The 23,895-nt window shown below is 44.1% G+C and overlaps 1 protein-coding gene across 3 annotated transcripts in view; it reads left to right on the top strand.

The window, feature by feature from the left end:
- The window catches only part of TIAM1 (TIAM Rac1 associated GEF 1), an 82,304-nt gene that overhangs the window by 26,583 nt on the left and 31,826 nt on the right, over nucleotides 1-23,895 (top strand). For 2 of the 3 annotated variants that reach the window (XM_075711579.1, XM_075711592.1), the window contains exons 6-12: nucleotides 930-1,076; nucleotides 3,129-3,203; nucleotides 4,258-4,428; nucleotides 10,247-10,351; nucleotides 14,202-14,283; nucleotides 19,485-19,571; nucleotides 22,953-23,177. In XM_075711579.1, the coding sequence (XP_075567694.1) occupies nucleotides 930-1,076; nucleotides 3,129-3,203; nucleotides 4,258-4,428; nucleotides 10,247-10,351; nucleotides 14,202-14,283; nucleotides 19,485-19,571; nucleotides 22,953-23,177 (892 nt within the window). The remainder of the gene's footprint in view (nucleotides 1-929; nucleotides 1,077-3,128; nucleotides 3,204-4,257; nucleotides 4,429-10,246; nucleotides 10,352-14,201; nucleotides 14,284-19,484; nucleotides 19,572-22,952; nucleotides 23,178-23,895) is intronic. The other variant, XM_075711583.1, reaches the window with a different exon arrangement.

Genomic DNA, 23,895 nt, shown 5'->3' with positions numbered 1-23,895 from the left:
GCATATGGCCAAGTTGGCAGGGTGGGTCTGTCTGTCTGTCTGTCTAGCTTTGCCTTGCACTCCCATTCATACCTGCCATCTCCTACCACTCCCTTTTTCACAGGAGAGAAGCTCACTCTCCTGAGGCCACCTCCACATGGGAAATCTGCGTAAACTTTGGCCTAAACACTTCTCCTCTGACTAATGTCGCACTCATTTCTACCAGCGCTCCTCATTTGGGAAATGCTCCCCAAATATTTGGTCTAAGTAAAGACAAATATCTTTTCGCTCCAAAGGGGTTGCCACAAGCCATTTTTCAAGTGCCCAAGCAGTTAAGACTGCTCTAATCGAAAGGGTCATTTCAGCTCACTTTTTTTCTTCCTGTGTTTTGCTCACTCCTTCAAGTGTTGCTATCGTTAAGGAAGTGCAGGTTTTAAATACCTTGACCTATTTGCAAGCTTTTATCTGGCCTTCTAACAGCTATGAGTCAGTTCCAGGATGCCCAGGGTGCTTCCACAGGAAAGAGCAAAGAGAAAGACTGGGCTTTTTGGGAGCAACAGATAAGTTTGGAAATCTCAGGTTTTGTGTGTCCAGTTTTGATACCTTGTTAGAAAAAAAAAAAGAAAAAGAAAAACCCAAACCCTTCACTGGTGCTGAGGCTTTGCTCTGTGATGATTAGGCTGCTTCAAAATATCTTGGATTAAATGCCAAAAAATGGGGGGTGGTACTGTCCATTTTAATTTTTGATGTTTGACGTTGGAAGAAGTGACTTAAATTGCAGTGAGAAGGAAGTAGCCTAGCAGCATCACCATTGTCCCTGTGGTGAGTACACACTATTGCCATAGTATTTACCTTTTTTTCAAACCAGGTTCCACTGTTGTTAGATTATGTAAGCCATGGTGCGGTGGGATGCTGCGACCTTTGATTTTAAAACCATGTGGCATTGACAGGTGGCGGCTCGCACAGGGGAGTCCGGAGTGAGGAGAAGGACACAGGCCATGTCCAGATCCGCCAGTAAACGGAGAAGCAGGTTTTCTTCTCTTTGGGGGCTGGATACTACCTCGAAGAAAAAGCAAGGGAGGCCAAGCATTAATCAGGTAAATGTGTGGAAGTTTGTGATACTGTTATTTTCAAGGCTTATTTGTTAGCGTGCAGAATGCAGCTCATGCCAAGAGTCACTTGCATCAAACACTTTACACATCCAACCTTAACCTTGCCTGTTTAATCTTTCACGGCGTATAGTCATCTCATTCCACATCCTCTTCAAAAATCAGTGACTGTAATTACAGATAAGTATACAGCAGCGCCTATCAAACAAGGTTTGGAGTTCACACCTTCTTTAGCTGAATTGGTTGCATTTCTGCTGTTGTTGCATTTCTGCTACTTCTGCTTTTGCTTTCCCTAAACTCAGGAGTAAAGCAGCAGTGTAAAACAGATACAACTTTGGAAGGAAAAAAAAAGTGCAGACTTGTTTGTTTCTTTAAATTAAAATTATGAGTTGGTAGAATACCTGAAATGTAGCTGAGTTTGGGAAAACTTCCTAAAGTAACAAAAAGCTTTGCATTTAGTAGGGACAAACCCTGTTTTGCTTCAGATTTTTAAAAAAGCAAAAGCTGAAACGTTTCCACCCAGTCACTGCCTAGATCTTTCTCTAGAAAACGTGCTTCAGTGTGGTAGGAAAGTGCTTCCCTGTTATTCTTTCCAAACATCCCTAATTATAGCTTTCAATTTTTGAGAGCCATACCTCATCTAATTGCAGGAAATACAGGCTTTGCTTTTCTTTCTCTTCTTTTACTTTTTGAGGGGAGAAAGGCTTGGGACACCTGTTGTTCCGTGCCCTGTGATTTCTTCTTCCTTCTGTTAAAGCAGCAGTGGGTGTTTGTTTTGTTTAGCAGAGGATGAATGCTGCAAAATTGTTTCACTTGTTTTTACTGAGATATTAAAAGTTCACCTAATATTTAGTGGCTGAGTAAAAGCTCAGCATTTTGCTGGGAAGCAGCAGATGCCTCTGTGAGTGTATTCTCAATTCTTTGCACTGGTGCTGTGGCATCCCTGTTGCTTTGTACTTATTTTCCCCAAACCAAGTGCAATCCCTTGTCCTGAGCTAGGATCCTGCCCATGCTGTGTCTTCAGACCTGTTTTTTCTCCTGAACTTACCCTTTTTTTTGTCTTTCAGTGGGGATAAATTTATCCTTCATGCTTCCTCCCCCACCCCTACCCCCGTCACTCCTCAATAAGCACAGGCATGAAAGGGGATTTTGTTCCAGGTTATAGAAAAGTCATACTGGAGAGAGTCAAAGAAAAAGTAAAGTTTTGAGGAAGTAGCAGAATGTCTAAATATGGTGCCTGAACACCTTTCCCCCACTCGTGTGTAGTAGCATGCAAAGTATTGCCAAACTGAAGCAGAAAACTTCTCCCATCCTGCATGGTCCCTGCTTTGTTTTAGGTACAGAATAGTTAACAGCCAACCCCAGCAACTTGATCATAAAGCTGTGCTGATGTGGAGCTATAAAACTTAATTTTTCAGTTTTAATTACAAGCCTCTGCTGTTGTAACAACCCTGTTTGCCCGTCTGATGCAGCCCTGTGCTGATTTGGGGTGGATCCTGTAAATATTCTGTCATTCCTCCTGCACGGAGTCCTGTTGATTTTGGCTCTCTGGCTTGTGCTGGATTACCAGCTCTTATTTCATTAGAGAAGGGCTACACTGACTTGTGGTACTTGAATGTTTGCAAAGTACTTTTTGGAAGCTGGTTTATTACAAAAACAGCCAGAAGCGGAGCCCGTCTGATTTCTCAGCCTCAGCAGAGGTGGAGAAGCGTTCATTTCCCCCACTTTACAGGTGGGGAAACTGAGCACAAAAGGAGATAAAATTTGTCCAGCTCCAGCAAGTAGGTCAGTGACAGACCACTAAGCAGAACTGGCTTCTAATCTTTCAGCATGGTGCCTCATCACCAGCTTGTCCTTCACCCCTGTTGCCCTTTCAACAAGCTGATATTTTCCTTTTCTGAGTTTTGAGATGAATGTTTTTACTTTTCAGTTTGATTTCCATGCTAGATGTTAGATACACTGTTCTCCCCTTAGCACGTGCTGCAGACAGTATGGAAGCACGTTCATGTTTTAAAGCAGAGTTGTTCTGTTGTTCCTCAGGTGTTTGGTGAAGGAGTTGATTCAGTAAAGAAATCTCTCGAAGGCATCTTTGACGATACGGTCCCGGATGGCAAGGTAAAACACCAGCTCTCCAGCGGCTTCCTTCCCCCCCATTTGCAGCCAGCCTAAATGCAGCATTGACTCTGAGATGCAAGAGGGGATGCGGAGCCCCTGGGAGAGGAGAGGACCCTCTGTGCGCTGTAGGGCTTGTAGCCGCTCTGTGGGAGGTTGAGCTGGTTGCCCACGGTCAAAAGGACTCACTGTGTGTGGCATCCGAAGTGCAGCTGGAGCTGCCAGACCCAGAGGGGCATTAGCACTGCACGCCAGGGAAATGCCTACCCACAGGAGGACCTGGGCGCTGCTGGTTCTGGAAAATGGCTCTTTGTGGCGGCCATATGGGGTTTTCGTAACTTAGGGTTGGCACAAGTATGAAGCGCAGGGCTTTCTCTGTTTTGTTCTCATGTGCTTCTGTGAGCTTCTGCGTTTGCAGCCACAATTACAACTGCTTTCTCTTCCCCCAGAGAAAGTCAGCTATAAAACAGCATTAAGACAGTGCTAAGAGGCACATTCTTCATGTAGAGAATATGGGTTTAGCTGCGTGACCCCACTTGCAGCAAATAGAGATTCTGCAGCACCATCACTTCCTGGGGATTTATAGCTTGGATTGCAACTCGGATGTATAAAAGACAGTCAATTCAAAATAAATGCTAAGATTTGCTATTTTGCCATTTCTAGGTATACGAACTGTAGCATCTACAACAGTTTTGTTGGCCTTGGATTGGTTTACCCAGAAACACAATGCATTTAAGTTTTAATTTTAAATCTCTTTTTATCACTATTATTTTTTGATGCATTCCTAGCATTCCCAATAGCCATAGGGTGAAATCCCATGAAAAGCTCATTGCACTAGAGTAGCTGTGTGGGTGGCACAGGAAGGCACACTTTATACTACTCGGGTAAAACTGCAAAGTTTCCTGTCCAGACAAGCCTTCAATCTAGGCTTATGAATAAAACATCTTCTCTATAAGAGGGCTTTTTGATACAGGATACAATGTTCCTTACACTTGCTGTTGATGAAGAAGGAGATCGTATTTGGTTGGTAGAGTCATAATGGATTTTGTCTATTTAGAGGGAAAAAGAAGTGGCACTGAGCAGTGTCCATCAGCACAATCCCGACTGTGATATTTGGGTTCACGAGTATTTTACGCCGTCTTGGTTCTGCCTGCCAAACAACCAGCCTGCTCTGACAGTCATCCGTCCTGGGGACACCACACGAGATGTGCTGGAAATGATTTGCAAGGTAAGGGTTGTAAGCGTGCCCTGGAGCGGGGTGAAGTGTCTACAGCCCCGAGCCCTTTCAGTTGAACCTCATAGTGACTTTCTTATATGCCAGTGCTCTGACTGCACTGTGTTGGGTGATCAGTTGTATGTTAGATGAAAAACATGAATTACACTGAAATTTCCATGCTAGCACCACATAAGAAAAATGCCTACAGCTGGAGCTAAGCTTGACATGGGTGTAGAGAGAGGAAGGCAGATCAGTTTTTGCCTTTTCCACTCTGGCTGCTGTGCATCAGCCTCTGAAGTGACTTCATACCCTGACTCTGCCTCTTCTGCCACGTCTCACGTACCCACCCACCCACTCCCCCTCCACTGGACACCAAGCTGTGTGCAGGACCCTTCTCCTCTCCCCATCTGCCCCCCAGCATTCTAGCCCCCAGCCCGCTTCCTTTCACTGGACACCCCATAGCATGGTAGTGCAGTCGCCCTGTCCTCATCTGACCACCCCTGGTTCCCCCACCTCTGCCAAGCCCTACCATGGCCTGCTGCCTTCTCCACCAGGCAAGCAGGCTGATCTGCCCCTTTCCCAGGTGCCAGGTCATCCTGTTTCCAGGTGCCGTTCGTTCGTTCTTCCTTCCTTCCCCCTGCCGCTTCTTCCCCTCTGGCTGGCGTCGGGGAGGAAGGCACGGAGAAAACAGCAGCACCAGGAGTAGGAGAAGGTGCCTGTGTTTGCTATCTGCATTGCGGAGTCAGACTCGCCTGGTGTAGGTGGCAGGAGGGAAGAGAGAGGAAAGCTTTTATCAGCATGGGGGTGGTTTGGGAGGGTGGAAGAAAAGCCACCTGGATTTCTTTGCAAGGTGAAGTATCGGAGACACTTGGCCGTTAAAAAGAGTTACATCTCAGCAGAGAAGTTGAAAGCTTTGACAAATTAAATACAAGCTTTCAGTTCTGGCAGCTACATAATGTATGTTTTCTGCTAACTGGCTGACTGCAAGCTAGACCCAACTCGTGTCATGTGCTGTTCTGAAAAGTGAGTCCTCTTTTGTACAACAACAACAGCAAAAGAAAAGAAAACATTTATTACTATTAAGAGCTTAACTTTGGGGACTTTTAGAACATGTTGCATGTGCTTCCAAAGAGAGGGAAGGTAAGAGAAAGACATTTGTTTGCAATAATTATACAGTGTGCTCATCTCTCTGCCAGGTGCACTATTAAAGAGTGCTGCAGCTTGTGAAAGCTCTTCATTGTATTCAGGAAAAGATGACATTTTTGGAGAGAGACATAATAGGGAAGCTGGATGACACATTAGTAATGATTTATTTTTAGGATTTATATTTTCCTTTGGGTAAGAGTGATTAACTCAGTGGACCAGATCCTTAGCTGGAGTAAATTGGTGTAGCTCCACCAGTTTCAGTAGGTGTTTGTTGAGAATCTGGTCTCTCACTGTGTGTTTGATTGTTGTGGGTGGTGGTGTATAAGGAGAAGGGGAGGTGGGTGAGTGTGTGTTTTTTGAAGAGCTATTATCTGTTTCTTTCCTTTCTGTAAGAGTTTTCAGTCTGGAAAACACTGATGGATGCCTTCTTTTCTGTAGCGTTTAATAATCAATCTCTTTCTTCTGTCTCTTGCATTTAGCTCATTTTTTCCCCTTTAATATCTGATCCACATCATTTCACATCAGTTTGCCATCTGCCATCTGAGAACCAGTCAAGTTCTGGTATAGTAAACATTTCAAGATCTACATTTCATTTAAACCTCTTCATGTTTGTAGATGTGGTTAAATCTATCTGTGCTATTAAACTGAGCTTGATTATTCTGTTGGAGAGCATTAAGTGCATTCAAGTAATTGCAGAAAATGTGTTCTTATACCAACATTGCTGCTTGTTGTTATACAGCGAGTTAGGTTTTGGAGGCTGCTTTGTGACACTTTTATGATTCAAGATTGGTGGGAGGAGAGTTTAAAGCCTATTTTATAGTGGTTTCTCGAAGATTTCTCCTAAGATTTAACTAATAACATCACTTGGAAGGCAGTAAGAGTCAGTGTATATGCATTAAATTGTTTCTTATGGATAATACTGATCAATGTGAGCGTGTGTATAGGTATTACTAACATTTGCATAATGGTAGAAACACGCACACTGTGTATGGATTTAGGCAGAGCCAGTATGGAGAGAATAACACCAAAAATCAAGCACAGAAGACTACATGGCATTTAGTCTTTTGACTGAAGCAGATAAAAATCAAAAAGCAAAAAAGGTTCTGTTTTCTCGTGATTTGCATTTTTCATAGACCTGCGTGAGGGGCAAGAAGCAGATTTCCTCTGGGTCTGTGCTCCAAGTCTCTGAGAAGTTATTTAAGCCTGATGCTCTGCAGGCTTACTTTGATTTTGAGCTGGTGTTTTCCTTCTGAAAAAGCTTGGGCTACACAAGTGCGAAGCTGGAGTAATATGGTGGGACGGCTAGCGTGTTTCTGTGATGCTGTCATTTCAGCGCTAATGAAAGTCTCCCCCACCAAGCTGAAAGAATATGCCTGTCCCTTGCTTTAACTAGAAGGGAGCCGAAATGGATGAATAGTTTGGGTTGTGTGCTGACCTGCTGCACCATGCAGAGCCTGTTGAATCGGATCACACCCCAGGCTGTAAATTCTTCTTCAAGAGCACATTGGTTAAGCTGTAGGGTTGTGCTTTAAATTGTGTTAGCTGCTTAATTTAGTCCAGATATAGCCAGAGTTATTAGGAGAGAAATAAATAAACCAAGAAGCTTGTTTGGACTGCTAAAAGGTATTTTGGGTGGTCTCAAAAGGATATTAATATCATTTAAGCTGCCCTGTTTCTGCTCCCACCTTCCTGCATATGGATGCAGCTAGACCAGCAACAAAAAAAGTGGCTTTTAGGGCGGACTGGCTATGTTCACTTTAAGAGGACTTTTTCCTTTCACTTCAGTAGAAAATCATGCGCCTATTTGAAACAGTTTAACTAATGTAAAATTTTGAGATAGACAAAGCCTTGCTGCAGCTATACAGATGTTAACTAAATGGTGTGGCTCGTGTGCTGCACGATCACAGCTTTAACGATGATGTCTCTCATTGCCTGACTTGGATGGGATTGCAATGTAGCTGATGAATGGCATCCACCCTGGCTGATGATGTTTCTTGGAAGAAATGAGTGGCTCAAACATATATGTGAGTGTTATCCAGTGACCTCTTTAGATGATGCTGTGCTCTGGCATAGTTCAGGGCTTCAGTGCAGCATTGGTCATCTTGCGTTTGGCTCCTTCCTGCTCTCTAAAATGGCCAGCACACACGATTTTCTCATAAGCAAATCTCCCTGCAAAGACAGGTGTGAAAACAGAGGCGTCGGCGGCCACCTCCATGCCTGTCGCGGTGCCCATATCAAAGCAGGCAGAAGCCCTGTCATTGACCATGGGGGATGGTAGATCAAGCCACCGCCTGCGGGGAAGGTTGCTCTTTTAAGATGCTGTCAGGGCACAAGCTGCAGAGCAGGTTGCAGGCAGGTGTGAGCGCACCCTGCCCCTGCCCCAGGGCGGGTGGTGGCTCTGAAATGTCGGTGGTGGGGTGCCCCCGGCCCCGCGGGGAGCCCGGCGTGGCTGAGCATGGGCTCCCTGCCCTGCCAGTGCAGCTAAGGCAGCTCCTGGCCCGGGCCCAACAGCTGGAGGCCCCAGACTGGATAAATTCATGTCCCTCTACAACAGGTTGTGATTTCTGCTGGCCTGGGGCAGGCTGGAAAGCATCCCTTTGGGTCTCCTCTGCAAGGGAAGGAGGCTTGGAGTCACTGTTGGAAGCAACACAAATACCCGGCTGCGGACGGGGGCTCTCTCTCAACCCTGGGCTTTAGTCGATGACATGTAGCTTGCCAGCATAGGTCTGGCTGACCGGCATGGCCTGACCCTGCATGAAATGCAGCATGTGTACGAGAGCTTTGGCACAGGAAGACATGGGAAGATACACCGGGGTGGCAGGAGGAGGCTGCCAGGTTGCCTGGCTCCTTTTTCTGCTAGTATGGTTTTTCCACATAGAATTTTTCCCCACTGGCTTTGCTGTAAAGGGCTCAAGCGTTTCATGGACTTTCAGAGAGACTTATCACAGCCTTATTCCTCTGGACATGGGGTGTGCAGTCTGTGGGTTTATGTCTCCTCTATACATTTTTGTTTAATTGGTGTGCAAGGCACTCTCCAGTTTGTGCCTAGGTATAGTAAACTAATCTGACCAGAAACTAATCTAGTACTCCTCTGTATGATTTCTGAACCATTAAAGCCAATTCTGCTTTCCTTTAATTTCTGGGGTGTTTGTACGTGTGTGTGTGTAAGAGAGAAAACTAGTGAAAATGGGCAGTAAACAATGAGCAAAGCGTGCAAAATGCTTATCAAAAAAGAAAAAAAGGGGAGAGGGTGAGGATCTCCTACATTCAGCTCTTTTTATTTTGGCCCTTGATAGATTTCAGATTCTTTATTTAATTAACTAGGTATTTGTCTGGATTACGAAGGTTATTCCATTTCAGATACTCAATTTCATGTAAGGATAATTTGGGTTTTGAATTGGACATATTTGAATGTAGCGCTGTGTAGAGTGCAACAATAGATCTTTTTTTTCTCCTTATTGGTAGCTCTTTTTATTCATGGGCTAATCTAGACTTTCAAAAACGTTCACTGTTCTTTGAGTATTTGCTGAAGGGTTTGCTAGGTCAGTGTGTGATCTTTTCCACAGGTCACTTGGTGTACATTACTCATCATCTGTGCTGTGTGATCAGTCAGCTGAGTCCCAGTGTATCATCGTCTTGGCTTGAAATGGATAAGCCAGGCTTTAAAAAACATAATAAATAGGCAATAATAACATTCTTGCATGACTTTTCAGATGAGCCATTGTTTTTTGTACAACCTAGGAAACTTCGGTAACTTGCTCATATAAAATGCAAAGGCCACTGTATAAAGGCATATAACAATGGGATTTCAAAAGTGACAGTGAGGAGAATTTACCTCCTGTATTTGTGAATCACTTTGGGGTTTTTCATTAGCTTTAGTCAACAGTTTACGAACTTTGAAAGTAACTTCTGAATGACATCCTTTGTGTTTATCAAAATTCTAATGTGTTTTGATTACACACTGCATTAACCTCTGCTTAAATCAAGCTTATTAATCGTGCTGAGAAAAGGTCATTAACATCTCCCACACCAAATGCTGTATCCTCAGCTAATTATAACTAATTCATTAAAACAGTGTGACCCGTTTCCACTGGAATGTAATCTGGTATGCAACTCTTGGCTTCTTTTAGCCTTATAAAGCCAGTGTATCCTGAGCTGTTTTGAATTTAGAGGACATCCAGATTTTTTTTTTTTTATATTAACCTTGCTTGAAATTTACCATATCATACTTAGTCTCTGAATTATGAAGATGCTAAAAAACCCAAACCAAACAAAAACAGCTTTGCTGTTACATTTTGCTCTGTTAGCGGAACATTTATTTTCCTCCTTGCGATTTTAAATGCCCTTTGTATACAAAGGTATGCTCTGAGTCTTCTGCTGTAATAGTGTTTGCTTATTTCTGCAGTAGAATGGGAAGGAGCAGAACTGCCAGATAAGCAGAACCAAAGAGGCTGCTTAATGTACTACCACTGCCCTTGACATCATGGTCAGTGGTTAAATGAACACGTATTCCTGGGGAAGAGGAGGAGGTTCAGGTTCTTGTTCAGGTTAGGAGATCAGTGGGCCTCTTGTGAAAGACGGTGCTGGGGCATTTTTCTTCCTATGCATGTCAGGCCGTTCTCTAAGTATAAATGATGTGAGCCATTGCTTTTCTCTTCTAAAGCCTCTTCTCCGTTTCTTGCAGACACACCAGCTGGATCACTCTGCTCACTACCTGCGTCTTAAGTTCCTGATTGAAAACCAGATCCAATTTTATGTACCAAAGCCAGAAGAGGATATCTATGAACTGGTAATGCTACCTACTGAGCAAAATTAAATGACACTTGGTAGGACACTATTAATTAGTGTTTATCTGACATTTGTAATATGCAGAGTTATGCTTTTTAACTTGCAATTATAGTGCTTTGCAGACCATAGCAAATTGGCCTACAGTAAAGTAATCTCTCCAAACATTTCATCTTGAGGAGAGAGTTGGTGTTTAGCTTATGTTTGTGCATGCATGTGTCTGGGTGGAAGAGAAAGGAGGAACAGCCACAGGTAATGTGTGAAAGTCACTGTAACATACATTTAAGCTTAACTTCTCTCAAGGTTACCTTTTCCTGTTGTTCATGTTGACCTTGGTGGTTTTAAAGACATAATGCTGACACCCGAGTATTTCTTGTTTGGATCACTTTGCCTGATTTTTAAAGAGGGGGGAGATGTGCAAGTAGTTGGCTTTTTTGGTTTGTTGGTTGGTTGTTTTTTCCTAAACGGGAAGGTAAACACTGAGGTTAAAAAGCTCTGGGGTTACATGTGAGAATACACTTTCCTAATTGCTTCAGCTGAATGTTTTCGTATCATTCATCTCAAAAGCAGACTTCAAAGGAATTTTGAAATCAGAGATTAAAAAAAAGACCAAACAGAATTAGTGTCATGCTTTAACTCTATGATTTTACACATGCATGCTGTAAAGCTTTTTGAAGTCCTTTTCACTGGTGGCTGTTTTATTTATAAAAACTAAAATTTTGCCAGTTATGGATGCTTTTGTGCATTTAGTAAAGAAGTTCTGGGATTTGCCATTAACCCTGTCAATAAAAAAAAGAGTGAGAAAGTGCTAGTGGAGTACTAAGACTAGGAAGTGAAATATAGTTGGGAAAAACGAAAACTCAGAGACAGATTTTAGCTTTCATTGCCTGGAAGGACTTTGGTGACTTGTCTTATGTTGAGAGGATATAGGATTGCCATAGTCATCAGTTACTGTTTATTCTGAAAAAAATGAAATTAAACCAAAACTCTACAGTCAGTGGGACTACTTACATGCTGAAAGATTATAATATAGATAGGTGCTGCAGGGTTATGTCTGATGTAGTAACATTAAAACAACACACATTTGTATGTTTGCTTGTGTGTGTGCTTGTTTCATGAGAAAATTTGAGTTACTTTATTTAAATCTTTAATTAAATGATTCTAGTGCAATATGATAAAACTAATAAACTAATGCCTCGATTTTTGTAGTCTCCTGAACAGCTGTTTGTAATACTGTCTGTCTAATGTTGATGTCACGTCACCTTGCTAGAGCTATCTTCCAGCTACTAAAATGCTTTTACAGACATACATTAGTGCGGACACATAATTTCTTAGGATGATACTCCTTTTTCTTGCAGAATGTATCAGATATATTTAAATAAGAAATGGAGCTTAAATATCCATATTCCATTCCTCTCCCAAAACATTAATGATGATGCTTTGTGTACTGACGCAGTCTTTCAAAAATTCACGAGCTTCGTTTATTGTGTGTTAAAAATGTTACTAAGGGCTCAGGGGAGAGTATTTAACATTAGGTGCTGTACCAGGCAGTTATACTTTTAAGCACCTTTTATTGTAAACTAAGTGTTGGAGTGTTTTGCTGAAGCTGGACATGCCAGACTTTTTACTTTGGGTAGGATGGCACATTTAGATGGAAGCAGGAGACCAGAGGCCTGCCAGAATGTCTTGCAGGTAGGATGAGGGTGGGATGAAGGCACTGGCGCTGCTGGAAAAGGTAGCCCTGGGAAAGGGTGCTGGGACAAGACTGAAAGTGGTAGAGGAAAAAAGGGCAAGGAAGAGAAAATCTCGTGGGGTGACGGGGGGGAATAATATCCCAAAGCTGTTATGAGAAACACTGTGAGGGATTGGAGCGGCTCAAAGGGGCAATGGTGCTGCTGTCAGGAAGAAATCCTGTCCCCAGGCACTCCCCAGTGCCTAGCAAACCCCCTCGGAAGCTCCTGATACTGCTATCAAACCTCTCTGTGTGGGGCTCTGGGCCCTGCGCTGGGTCTGGAGGGGGTTTCCTCCATGAGCCCATGGTGCCTGCAAGGCTGGCAGCCTCATGGTGTGAGCCACCATAGCCCAAATATGCTGCCTGCCTTTGGTGTTGGGACAGCGGGTCCATGGGGCACAGAAATGCAAGCAGCACCTCAGGGCTGCTGTCGGACTGGCTCTCTGGTTTGGGCAGCTCAGCTGCAGTCTGAGCATCCCAGTTATTTGCCTTCCGTTCAACAGAGGTTCTTGCTTGAAAACAGCGCTTTGGGGTGCAGGCATCAAGTGGCTCCTGTATCCCTGCAAAGCTTGTTGGATGTCCTCCTTGGTTCTGCTCCTGCACGCTCAGTTTAGACGACTGCAGAGCTCAGACACGATTTTGGTTCTGAAAATACTGCTATCTTCACTCTTTTTTTTCTTTCTCCTCTTTTTAAAATCCTTGCTGAAATCTAGCTGAGATTTTTGTAAATGTTATTTGACTCTCTCAGGTTCTGAACAATACATTCCTATGTTTGAAAACTGCATTTTAAAAATACTGCTAGCATGGCATCCTCATTTAATTTTACATTTTATTTTACTATATACAACCATTTAAATGGGTATATAACTGTTCTGTAATACCTAATAGTTGCAGCTAAACAGATGTGTAAGTGCTGATATAAGCAGGAGATAAAATTATTATATTTTTATTAAGGAAACCCTTTACTAAGGAGTTACTCTTCTTCTTTAAAGAAATGTTTTAACTACTTCAGTCCAAACACTGATTGTCACTTAGTTTCAAAATGTTAATTATTGTGAATTGCTTTTTTACACACTCATACCAGCATGTAAACAATATTAATATTTACCTGTGGGCTCTCATTCACCTGTGGGTGTGATTTTTTTGAAAGACGAAAGCATGGTTTGTTACTTAAGTGCTAGTCTGTGCTATGGACAAACCAGCTTCAAACCTGTGCTGAGCCAGAAGTTTCCAGTATGTCAAGGCTGTCTTATAAGGAGTAAGTCAGGGCTGACTCCCAAAGATGTCAGCTCAGAGTCTCTAAATATCTGACTTTGTCTGGAAAAGTAGGATTTCTCTGCCTCAGGTGGGGTGGCAGGCCCCAATACAAGCTCCTTTGTTTGGAGCTCAGGGCAGGACCCAGGTACAATAGCAAGCCACACGAGACAGGAGAATGTAAGTGATTTAAAAGCACAAAATGTGTGAGGAGGGGTATAGCCCTGCTGAGGAGTTGCTTGGCTCCTGAAAGGCAGAGTGAATTGCACCTGCATGTGTAGGCTTCTGGGTTATTACCTAGGTGTGAATTTGTGCTGGTCCCCCAAGAAGGATGTTAATGACCATTTCAAAGACTTGGGGGCTTTTCTTGGTGCAAATAAACATAAATGTGTTAAAGATGAAATTTCATGCTAAGAAATCTGATAGTCTTCTAACAATTAAGAAATGTACTTAAGAAACAAGATCCCTCCTTGTTATTTTAATACTATCAAATAATCAAATTCCTGCAATGTTTTAATCAAAATAATATAAAAACATTAAATGATGTCTACCCATAAAATAGGAAAACAGGAACAGAAGCTCTGTTTCTTGTGCACTCAAAATGGTATTGACAGAGTGAAATAGATGTATCCTTGCTTTTATGATGATGGTAGTAAAATACTGCTGCTTCCTCTTTAACTGTGTTCCTAACAGTAAAGTAGTGACACTACAAATACATCTCACGCACGTGGAGAAGAATTGTTTGATAAATAATGACCACAGTCCATTTCTTCTGCCTGTAATTAAAAAAAAAAAATCTATTCAGAATGATTACAACTGGTGTGTTCTCCCACAATAACATATTTTTTTGGTTTTTTTTTCTATTCAGCTGTACAAAGAAATAGAAATCTGTCAGAAAATTACACAGCACATTCAAATAGAGAAGTCTGATGCATCCTCTGATATTTATGGTGAGTTTCTCCTTGATTTGTTTTTACTTTTCTACTGAGTCGATTCTAGTGTGTGCAGGCTCTTGCATGCTGTTCATTGATATACCTGACAGGCCTGTTGAACACAATGAGAAAAGCATGTCTGATTCCTGTGCCATCCACAGAAAGCTCGCTCCCCTGCCCTGAAGCAGGACAGTTTTATCTGTAGCGCACTGAACGCTGTGTTTCCTGGTGCTCGAGCTGTAGGATGTGCAGCTCTTGGATGAGAACTATGGTGGCAGGAAGGACAAATGTTTTCTTGTTCTTGTAGTTTCTCAAAACACCACCTACGGAGGCTGTGCAACTGAGCGCCGGCAGAAAACAGCATCCATTGCCAGTTGTCACATCTCACATGAATGCCTGCATCGCGGCGTTCACAGGGGCCCTGCAGCGGGGCTAGGGAGAGGGCTGCTGCCGTGGCTTGCTGCGGCTAGCAGGCTCGCCCCCTCCTCACCCCTTCCACCAAAAGCGATGGCAGGGATGCTGCCAGGAGCATTGCTGTGGGTACAAGGCATCTCAAGGTCTGTGGCTGGGCAGCTGTCCCAGGAGAGGCTGCTTGGCCTCTTTCCCCGCCTGCCGTGGGCATGCAAGGTGGGTCCCTGTCTTGCACCGCCATTCGCGAGGCTGGGAGAGCCTGGTCCTGATGCACGCCTGGCCCTCGAGGATGCCCTCTGGACTCCTGGAGCCAGAATCTGACACATGATACAGATCTGTGCGTAAAATGTAAAACAGGGGAAGTTCCCTGCGTAATCTCAGCAAAACCCCCAATCTTTACACGGGATGGTTGTATTTCTTAGCTTTCATGTATTTCAAGTTACAGACCTCCAGCCTGGCGAGCTTGCCCTTTGGTCTGGCAATTACAGTTCTACAGTGTATTTTAAAGTTATTTGTGCAACCTACCCTGTGGGAAGTCAGCCTGCATCTTTTTACTGTTTATCTAAATATTCTGTTTTAATGACTAGAATAATTCTGAATCCCCAAACTGCTTATTATACAGCTGCAGGCCATTTGAATATTGAGCTCTGCTACAAAGCAGTGGTACTGACTGCGATTTGAATATTGAAGGCCTAAGAGAGTAATATTAACCAGCACAGTGATAGCCCTAGGTTCAATAATTATGCTGTGCCTAAAAGCACTGCAAGAGTTAGGGGTATCGTGGCATTTCCTGTTTATTTCTTTTTCTTTTCTTTTTTAAGTGATAGATGGGAAAGACCATGAAATGCACTGTCATGTCCTGTGAAATGAGATCAGCTGTGTGAGACATGGGATGGATCTGTTCAGTGGCTCTGACCCTGCAGGGAGTGAATGCTTAAATGCACCCCAAAAAAGCTGACTTTGCTGTCATTGAAAGAAAATGGCAAAACGCTTTGACTCTAAATGGCAGCAGAATTTCTGTAGTCTGTATGTGTCTCATAGAAATAATATGAACTGTTCATACAGTGACAAGTGTGCGCTGAAATACATGGGTGCAGGGGAACAGAGGTGAAGTGTTGATCCCATCTTGGTGCTGGGGAAGTCTAGGGTTCCTCCTGAGATACTTTCCCATCCTCTATGTTAGGTACATTTGAGTTTTTAGTTCTTTTAGTGTCTTTACAGAATTAGCATTCCCAATACATACTTTTACAATCCGGAGGGAAAGCTACAGCACATTCACGCGCTATGGCAACACGAAGATCAGAGCTTTAAAATTTTGGCATGGAACCTTTTTAACAGGGTTGCTTAAGGGTTCTTGCTACTGGTTTTGTTTTGAAAAAAACCTAAATCAGTAACGTGACTGCACAGGCTCCAAGCATCTAAGCACCTGTGTAAGTCTTTGTGTGAGCGGGGCTGCCTTTGAGATTGGTTCTTAGTCAGCTGGGCAGTGCTGGAGGCTCAGCCCCTCGCAGGCACTTCAACAAGTGCTGGGAACAGGGTCAGGAACCAGTGCCGAAATGGAATGTCTAGAGTGCTAAGCGAATTTTTATTCTGATGATTACTTGTTTTTTCCCTGCAGCTTTGTCCAAGCCTCATACTTTTTGCCCATTTTAAAAACATATGTCCAAATTCCCTGTGCCTTGATTCCTTCAGAAGAACTGGAAAAGTCTTAATTTTGAAAATGGATGAGATTATGAAAATCATTAGTGACATTGCCTGTTGCTGTTGCTAGTATTCCAGCTATGGCAATAATAATACCTGTAAATCACCTTGAATTTTCAAGATACTTCACAAGCAGCTATTCATTAATCCCAGAAATGTAGACTTAGTGCTGTTATCTCCATTTAACAGACATGGTATCAAAGATAGGGAGGCGAAACACTGTCACTAAGGGTGCAATTAGACAGGCCAGTTCAGCTCACTAGCCTGGCAGAAAGGTAAGATAATAGAAGTGAATAGCTGTCAGCTGGCTTTGCAAGCTGTTTTGGGCCAGCTAAGAGATCCTGGTGCTGGGGAGGGGGCAGAGCTGCCCCTTCAGGCATTAGCAGGCCTTTGGAGCAGCTTCACCATCGTGCCTGAGCACACCATGAGTTCAAGTGACGTTCAAGGACAGAGCAGAGTGTTTCAGGGAAAGCTCACCTGGGAACATTTTGTAGTGTTTCTACTCCTACCAGCGTGCCTGTGGTAAGAGGTACTCCTGGAGCGTCCGGCCAGTGTGTCGGACCTTGCCAGCATTAGGTCTGTCAATGTGATGCTGTTGCTGATGCCTGGGTACATATGTTCTTGCCTCTTTCACTGGAACCAGCCTCTTTGCAGAGGTTGTGTGGGCAGGAATCAGGGCACAGCAGCAGTAAGAACCTATTGCTTCCAGCTCCTGTATGTACCGGGAACATACTGGCATTTTTGTTAGCAACTGTCTGTCTCAGGGGGTCGAGGTAATTTTCTGGAGGCGGATTTGTTCAGGTATTGTGCTCGTTCGGTGAGGCCACGTGCACTTACAGATGCAGACTTTTGTTCTCCTGTCATCAAAACTTTGCAGTGAAGAAAGGCTCTGTCTGGGTCACCACCCACCTCTTCACACCTGTGTTTCAGAGCCCATGCACAGTTTGATAATAATCTTTCTGGCAGTGATGCCAGCTTATGCAATCACTGTTGCTTCCACCCACTCCTGCCCTTCCTCTCATGCAATGCTAGTACACGTGTTTGTGTGGAGCACCTGCAGAATTCAGCCAGATGGAAACTGTACATTTGTACTATACATGTGTATACATTTGTATACAAATGACACGTACGTGTTTATGCATATATGTATATATGCAAGTGTGTGTATATATATATTTAAGTATATATATACATATATCTATACACACACACACACACACATGCACTTGACTGAGGTATTTCCAATCTGGATGAGTTCCCTGCTCTGCTTTACTGCATGGCAGTGAAAGCGCTGGCACCGGCACTGCAGTGGGACAGGAATGCTGCTTCAAATTGTTTACCAGATCCAGCCACATCACAACTGTGGAAATAAACCAGCTTATCCATACTTGGAGTATGGCCACATACCCTGTCTGTGGAGGGGTTAAGTGGATTTGTGAGATGGCCATTTCAAGGCTGTTGCCAGTTGTCCATCTCTCATCTCTTAAAGGTGATGACAACACATGTAATTGCTACTTACACCCGTTCTGCTCTGGATTTTTTTTTTTTTTAATGAAAGCTGAATTTAAAAGCAACTACACCTGCCCTTAGCATTGGCAGATTGGAGGAGGCAGAGGTCTTCTCATGGAGGAGAGTGGGAGTTTGGGACTGCTTGGGTGTGCTAATCTCTTCACAGTTAGCCACAGTGAGAACTTGAGATGCAGCTCAGCCTTGTTTTAACTGTATGGTAGTTGGCTACAAAACAGCATTTCAGTTGCAAAAGGGTGATGGTATTAGTAACTGATAATTTGTGCTGACTCAAACTGCAGTCTTGGGCATGCTCCACTGTGCTTCTGGTTGAGGGTTTGCCAGGCAGGCTTTGCAGTGATGACAACCAATAGCTACTATTTTTTTTACAGCTGCTCTTTTGTTTAGTCAAGAGTTTTTCTCTCTGCCAAAGTTGGTGTGTTGAGTGAGCTTCACAAATTTCATTTTATTCAGGCTGAGGAGCTCGCATACAGATTCCAAGTAGCTCAGTAAGTCACAGAGGGCCATATGCTCCTTGCTTCTAGGCTGCCACATTCTTCCCCCTCCTTTCTTTTTTTTAAATGACGGATGAAAAAATAACTTCTCGTCCATAAGCACCAACTTGAAGGGAGTCCTAAAGTCAGAGTAGGCTCCCAGCACATCTGCTTCCTCTTGGCTGGTGGCTGACTCCATGTCAAACAAGCATCTCCCCCCAGAGGTTTGTAAATGTTTTTCTAGTCAGAAAAAGAGAGAGCAAATGGTTGCCTACACCCATTTAGGGAGTAATGAAGTTTCAGAAAGGCAAATGTTCTGCTTTAGATAAGTCTCAACAGAAAATAAATAAACCCTATTTAACTAACCACATTGTATTTCCTTTACACATTGTTATCTTACACAGTGTCAAACACAAATGGCAGGAAAATCACCAAAACCAAACGTAACAGTACCGTTTGTGCTGTTTAAATTCAGGCTGTGTCAGTACTTCCATTATAAGGCTGGCCTGTGGGTCTCTAACGTAGCTATAAAATGTTCGCTGAGCTGAGACTTAGCAAATAACAGGTCGTGGCAGGAGCAGCTGATAATAGAAAGGGGAAGGGGAAGAGGCATTTTTACAAACTTGTCCAATCCAGGAATATAAAAAAGTAAAAGTTGGCATTCTGTTTTAGCAGGTGCTGTTATGCCTTGTCTGAGTTCAGGATGGCATGACAGCCATAGCTCTCTGTTTCCTGGCTTTTGTCAGTTTGGGTCACAAACCACATCTCTGTGCAACTTTAGTCTGCAAACAGCAAAACTTCTTGAAGTGACCTTTTGTGGCAAGAGAATTGGAAGTCTGTTCCAACGTTTTGCAGCTGTCCTATACTAAAATAAAGCTGTAGAAGATTTATGTATGAACTCAGAAATTCAGTTCAGGTTTTTGTTAAAGCCACTTTCATTTTTTAACTTTCCCTTTACCTTTGTTAAGGTTTATGGGAAAGGAGAAGGGAGGAATTCCCAGCTGCTCACTGCAGGGACAGCACAGCCTTACCTGTAGTGCATGCAGTTGTTAGGACTTGCTGCAAGTGGTTGGCTTTTTCTAATCATCTTGCTGGGTATCTCCCTAGGTTTCTCCCTGTCCTCTGTGGAAGAAGAAGGGATTCGTCGGCTGTATGTGAACGGCGTCAAAGAGACAGGCCTAGCTTTCAAGAAAGGTAAAAGACTTTTTAAAGTGTTTTTGTTGCTGTTCGTTTAATCCTGGTATAGGCCATAAGCTTGTTGGGATAGGAGCTTTACGAACACACCAAACCAGGGTCCCAGTCCAAAAGAGATCATGGTCTTCTGGGAAGAACCTTAGGTACTGAATAGATGGCTGTTCTGCTCTTGGGATCAGCTATGCTATATAGTCAACCTCTTAATTTTGAGTTGCTGTGTATGTAGCAGTGTCAGCATGTCCCTTGCAGCTAGGAAGAGGAGCAGGGGCCCTCTCAAGTCAGTCACTGCAAGATAAACAGGTACAGTAGAAGTCATCATAGTGCTCTCTGTGGCTGGGATTACTGCCTCTAGTGTTGCAGGAAGCATGACAGCACTTGGACCAGAAACCAGCAGAGGTAACTGGGCTGCCGGGCTCATCCCAGGGCAGAGCAGGATATGGTTTAACTGCAGCTTACCCAAGCTGAGGTCAGCCCTGACACTGCCATGTCCCTACTGCTTTTCCCATTCATTGCTCTTTCTGATGTGCTGGTACTGCTGCTCCTGCAGTCATGGGATGGGCTGGTCAGGGCAGCTGAAACCTAACCGGATTTTAAAGCATAACATGGGGAGCATGAAGAGTGAGAAGACTCTCATCTCATCATAACCTATCTATATATGCAGAGTCCTCAAAAACACCTGCAGAGTTTTATTGGTGAGTGGTTACATGGTCGGGCAGAGCTTATTCAACAGTTTGCTGTTGCCGAAAGCAGTGGGGGCTGGTCTCCCCAAGACTGCTCCAGCCGTTTGCCTTGTGCTGACTCCGGCACTCTTAGCTGAGCCAATTCAGCTCACTGTCTTGACAGAAAACTGCTGTGGCAGAAATGTGTGGCTGGTTTTCTGACCCGCTAGCAAATGGAGTTGGCTTGTGTTGCAGTGGAGCAAGTAGCAGAAGTGGCTCAGTGGAGGGACAGGACTGTAGAGACCAAAACTGAGAAGGAAGAAACAGGGGGCAGAGGAAGGGGAACAGTTCCGGCTGCAGGGAGCCCGGAGTTTCACTCAGCTATAACCTCTAACTCTAACTTAAGAAAACCCCACAGGTGTTTCTGGAGGCTGCTGCATATGTCTTTTGAGCTTGAAAAGATGATCTTTCTCTCCTCACCCCACCTCAGCCCCATACGATTCCCTGGCTGACAGGATGGGGATTCTGCCTAAAGCCCTGAATGGGGGCTGGAGGGTGGCTCTCTGCCAGCCTACACCAGGGAATAAAACTCTGTGGGCTTCTTGTGGGGAGCAAAGAGAATATTGAGGGGTGGGGGTGTTCAGCAGGGCTTCCTTAACTTCGCTTTTAGAAAAATGTTTGAGCGACATTGTAAATGAATGCATGAACACAGACTGCTTCCTGTGGGGCTGAAACACTAAAACATGCTTTCAGTGATATATTGCTCTTCATAATTGATATAAAAAGCCACTTCTGTATGAACAGTATTTGGCAGGATATTATGACAAGATACCCATAGTTAGTAGAAAGCAGGGAGGAAAACTTGCTCTTCCTCCCATTACTTACATTCATGTTTGCATTTGTCTGCACTTCCTAGAGTAAGTCTAACCAGAAGAGATACAGTATTTAATTTTCGATCTTTTCTCCAATTAGAAAGCTTAAATTTTATTTTCTCCTAATAATTTTTATGATTTGTCTTCTTATTTTTTCTGTTGGTCTGTGTTAGCTAGACCATTGTTGGAATTTGAGGTGCTTGATTGTGCTGGGATAGACATGATGCTTTATCCCAAATGATTCAAAACAAGGATTACAAAGAGTAAATGAAGCTCCGGATACAATGTTCATGGTTGTAGGCATATTAATGTGCTACTATTATGACATGGCATCACTAAGTAGAATAAATGAAATAATGCAAAATGCTTGACTTGCTTTGTTTTGTCCTTGTTTCAAATATGATTTTATGGTCCATTTACTTTGTAGCTATTCATTTTGTTCTCTCCAAAACTGCACGCCACACTACAGTTTCTGGGCACAATTACATGCATTTAGAAAGATCTCAATTTTCCTAAAGAAGACTGAAGCTCCTTAACCTCCTCCCTCCCACATTTCTTTCTTGAATGCGGGTAGGTAATCTGTTTCCTGGAGGATGCAGCTGAGCTCTGCTTGCAGCTCAGGCTCATTGAGTCAGGCCTTTCATCTGGGCTTAAGGGTGGCAAGACTCGTCCTCTGCATGATGGCCCAGCCAGAGGACTGCACGGCACGAGGGCAGGTCACCCCTGTGGAGGGAGCAGCTATTTCGACCCTGTAAATTCCGGCTTTTGTTACTGTAAATGCCAGGACAGTGGCTGGGATGCCATGGTGGTCCCGTTGGTGGGTTGGTGGCCATTGCAGGGTATGCTTTCCCACCAGCCGTGCGCAGCTGGCTGGCTCCTGGGGGGATGCCTGTGGAGGATGCCAGCATCACCCTCAAGTGGAGAAAAAGCCCCTGACGATCTGGGCTGTCAGCACCGACGTGCCCTGGTGCACTGCTGCCTGCCTGACCCTAAAGATTATTTGGGATTAAACCCTGGTCCAGCTTGCTGTTGTCTGCCAGAGAGTGGGCCCAGCTGGCTGAGGGGAAGGTCAGGCTTCCTGTGGCACCTCGGAGGACTGCATGTCATCTGTCAGCATCACTGTGTCGCCCCCGAAGCAAGCAGGAGTCAGCTGTTTCCTCTGCAGAGCCCCTTTTCCCTTGGGTGCTGGTGTGTTAAACAGTTCCTGAAATCAGACTGGAAAGAAACCCATGACTAACTTACCAAGCACTAAAATTTGCCTTTTGAAGATCTATATGCTAGGACGGGATTCAGACAGGGCCAGAGGAGAGGCTGTCTGAAGTCCTACACCATACACCCCGGTTGAGTGGGAAACGTTTTCTCTCCTCCTAGGTGTTATAGTAGGTGACAACTTCAAATAAAAGCCATCACTTATATGGAAACTTAAAAGCAAGAACCAAGCCAGCCCAGCTACTCCATCCTTCCCCCATCCTGTGTGCAGCACCTCAGAAGTCTGACTCTGTCCTTCAGTATATATTTATTTACAAGCAATGTGTTGTGTAGGGTGGCTTGCTGTACAGTGGCTGTTCCTTGCAGAGTGACATGAAGAAAAAGGGGATATTGTGTTGCTAGTACGTTGTGAGGGACTTCCTGGGCACCATGCTCTTAGGGATGGTACTGGAGTACCAGCCTGACAACGGATCTCGCAAAAGTCCATCAAATTTCAATATTATTTGCAGTCATAAATGTTTACTTTATGTCTAGACATAACACTGTCTGGCACTTCATAAACACCTGGCTGAGCTCCTTGATGTCTGTGGGTAACAGAAAAGTTACTGTACAAGTCTTACCTGTTCCTTTCTGTGTTGCAGGTCTGAAAGCTGGTGATGAAATTGTGGAGATTAACAAGAAAGCTGCTGAGGACCTGGACTCAGCTTTGCTGAAAGATGCCCTTGTTCAGCCTTCACTGTGTCTTACCGTGCGCACCTATCCTGAGATAGAGGAAGGGCAGAAACTAATGCAGCCACCACCACGTCGCTTGGAAAACCCATCTGACTTGAGTGAGAGTGCACTGGCATTTGCTGGGAGCAACCAAGGTATTGGGCTCAATATAGAAATTACCAGGAGGAGGATACACGCTTACAATATGCTGGTGCAATCCCATTGATCCCTGCATGTAACTTCCGTGGTGGAAGTGAGAGGAATTACAGTCTGAATGCACTGGGCAGATAATATGTGGGAGCTCTGGAAGCTGTAAGGTATAATCTGCAGTAGCAATGAAGGATGACTGTGTACACAGTTAAGCTGCGAGGCATGTGTCATCGCCAAATGCATGTCACATCATCTAGCTGTGCCTACAGCGAGTCACAGAACTAATTGCTCCCTTCTGGGCTGCTCAGGGGGTGCCTTTACCTCTGGATTTGCCCACAGGAAATACATATGGCAGGGAAGGAAGAGGGGATAAGCATTTGCCCTCTCTGGGACTAGCCAGTTGCACAGGAACCCTGTGTGTTTGATGAGACGCATAAATAACTCACAAGGACAGTTCAAAACACCTAAAGGTAGGGACTGATATTACAGCCAAACGTATCTAACTGGTCCCACAGCACACTGTGGTGTGAAGGGGCATTCCTGCCCACCACGCTGCCCTGTTCAGAGGACTGAACTGGCAGAAAATTAATCCCTAGCAGATGTGAATTCTTTGCCACTAGTTTAGCTTCCTGAGCTGGCTGAGGACAAGCACCCGTGCTGGGATAAGAGAAATGACTGCCTCTTTGGTGGCTGCTAGCCATTACCTCTGTAAGACAACCGTGT

Source organism: Pelecanus crispus, chromosome 1, assembly GCF_030463565.1.
Source record: "Pelecanus crispus isolate bPelCri1 chromosome 1, bPelCri1.pri, whole genome shotgun sequence".
Taxonomy (NCBI): Eukaryota; Metazoa; Chordata; class Aves; order Pelecaniformes; family Pelecanidae; genus Pelecanus; species Pelecanus crispus.
The sequence above is the reverse complement of the archived record's forward strand: the minus strand, read 5'-3'. Positions and strand labels throughout refer to the sequence as shown.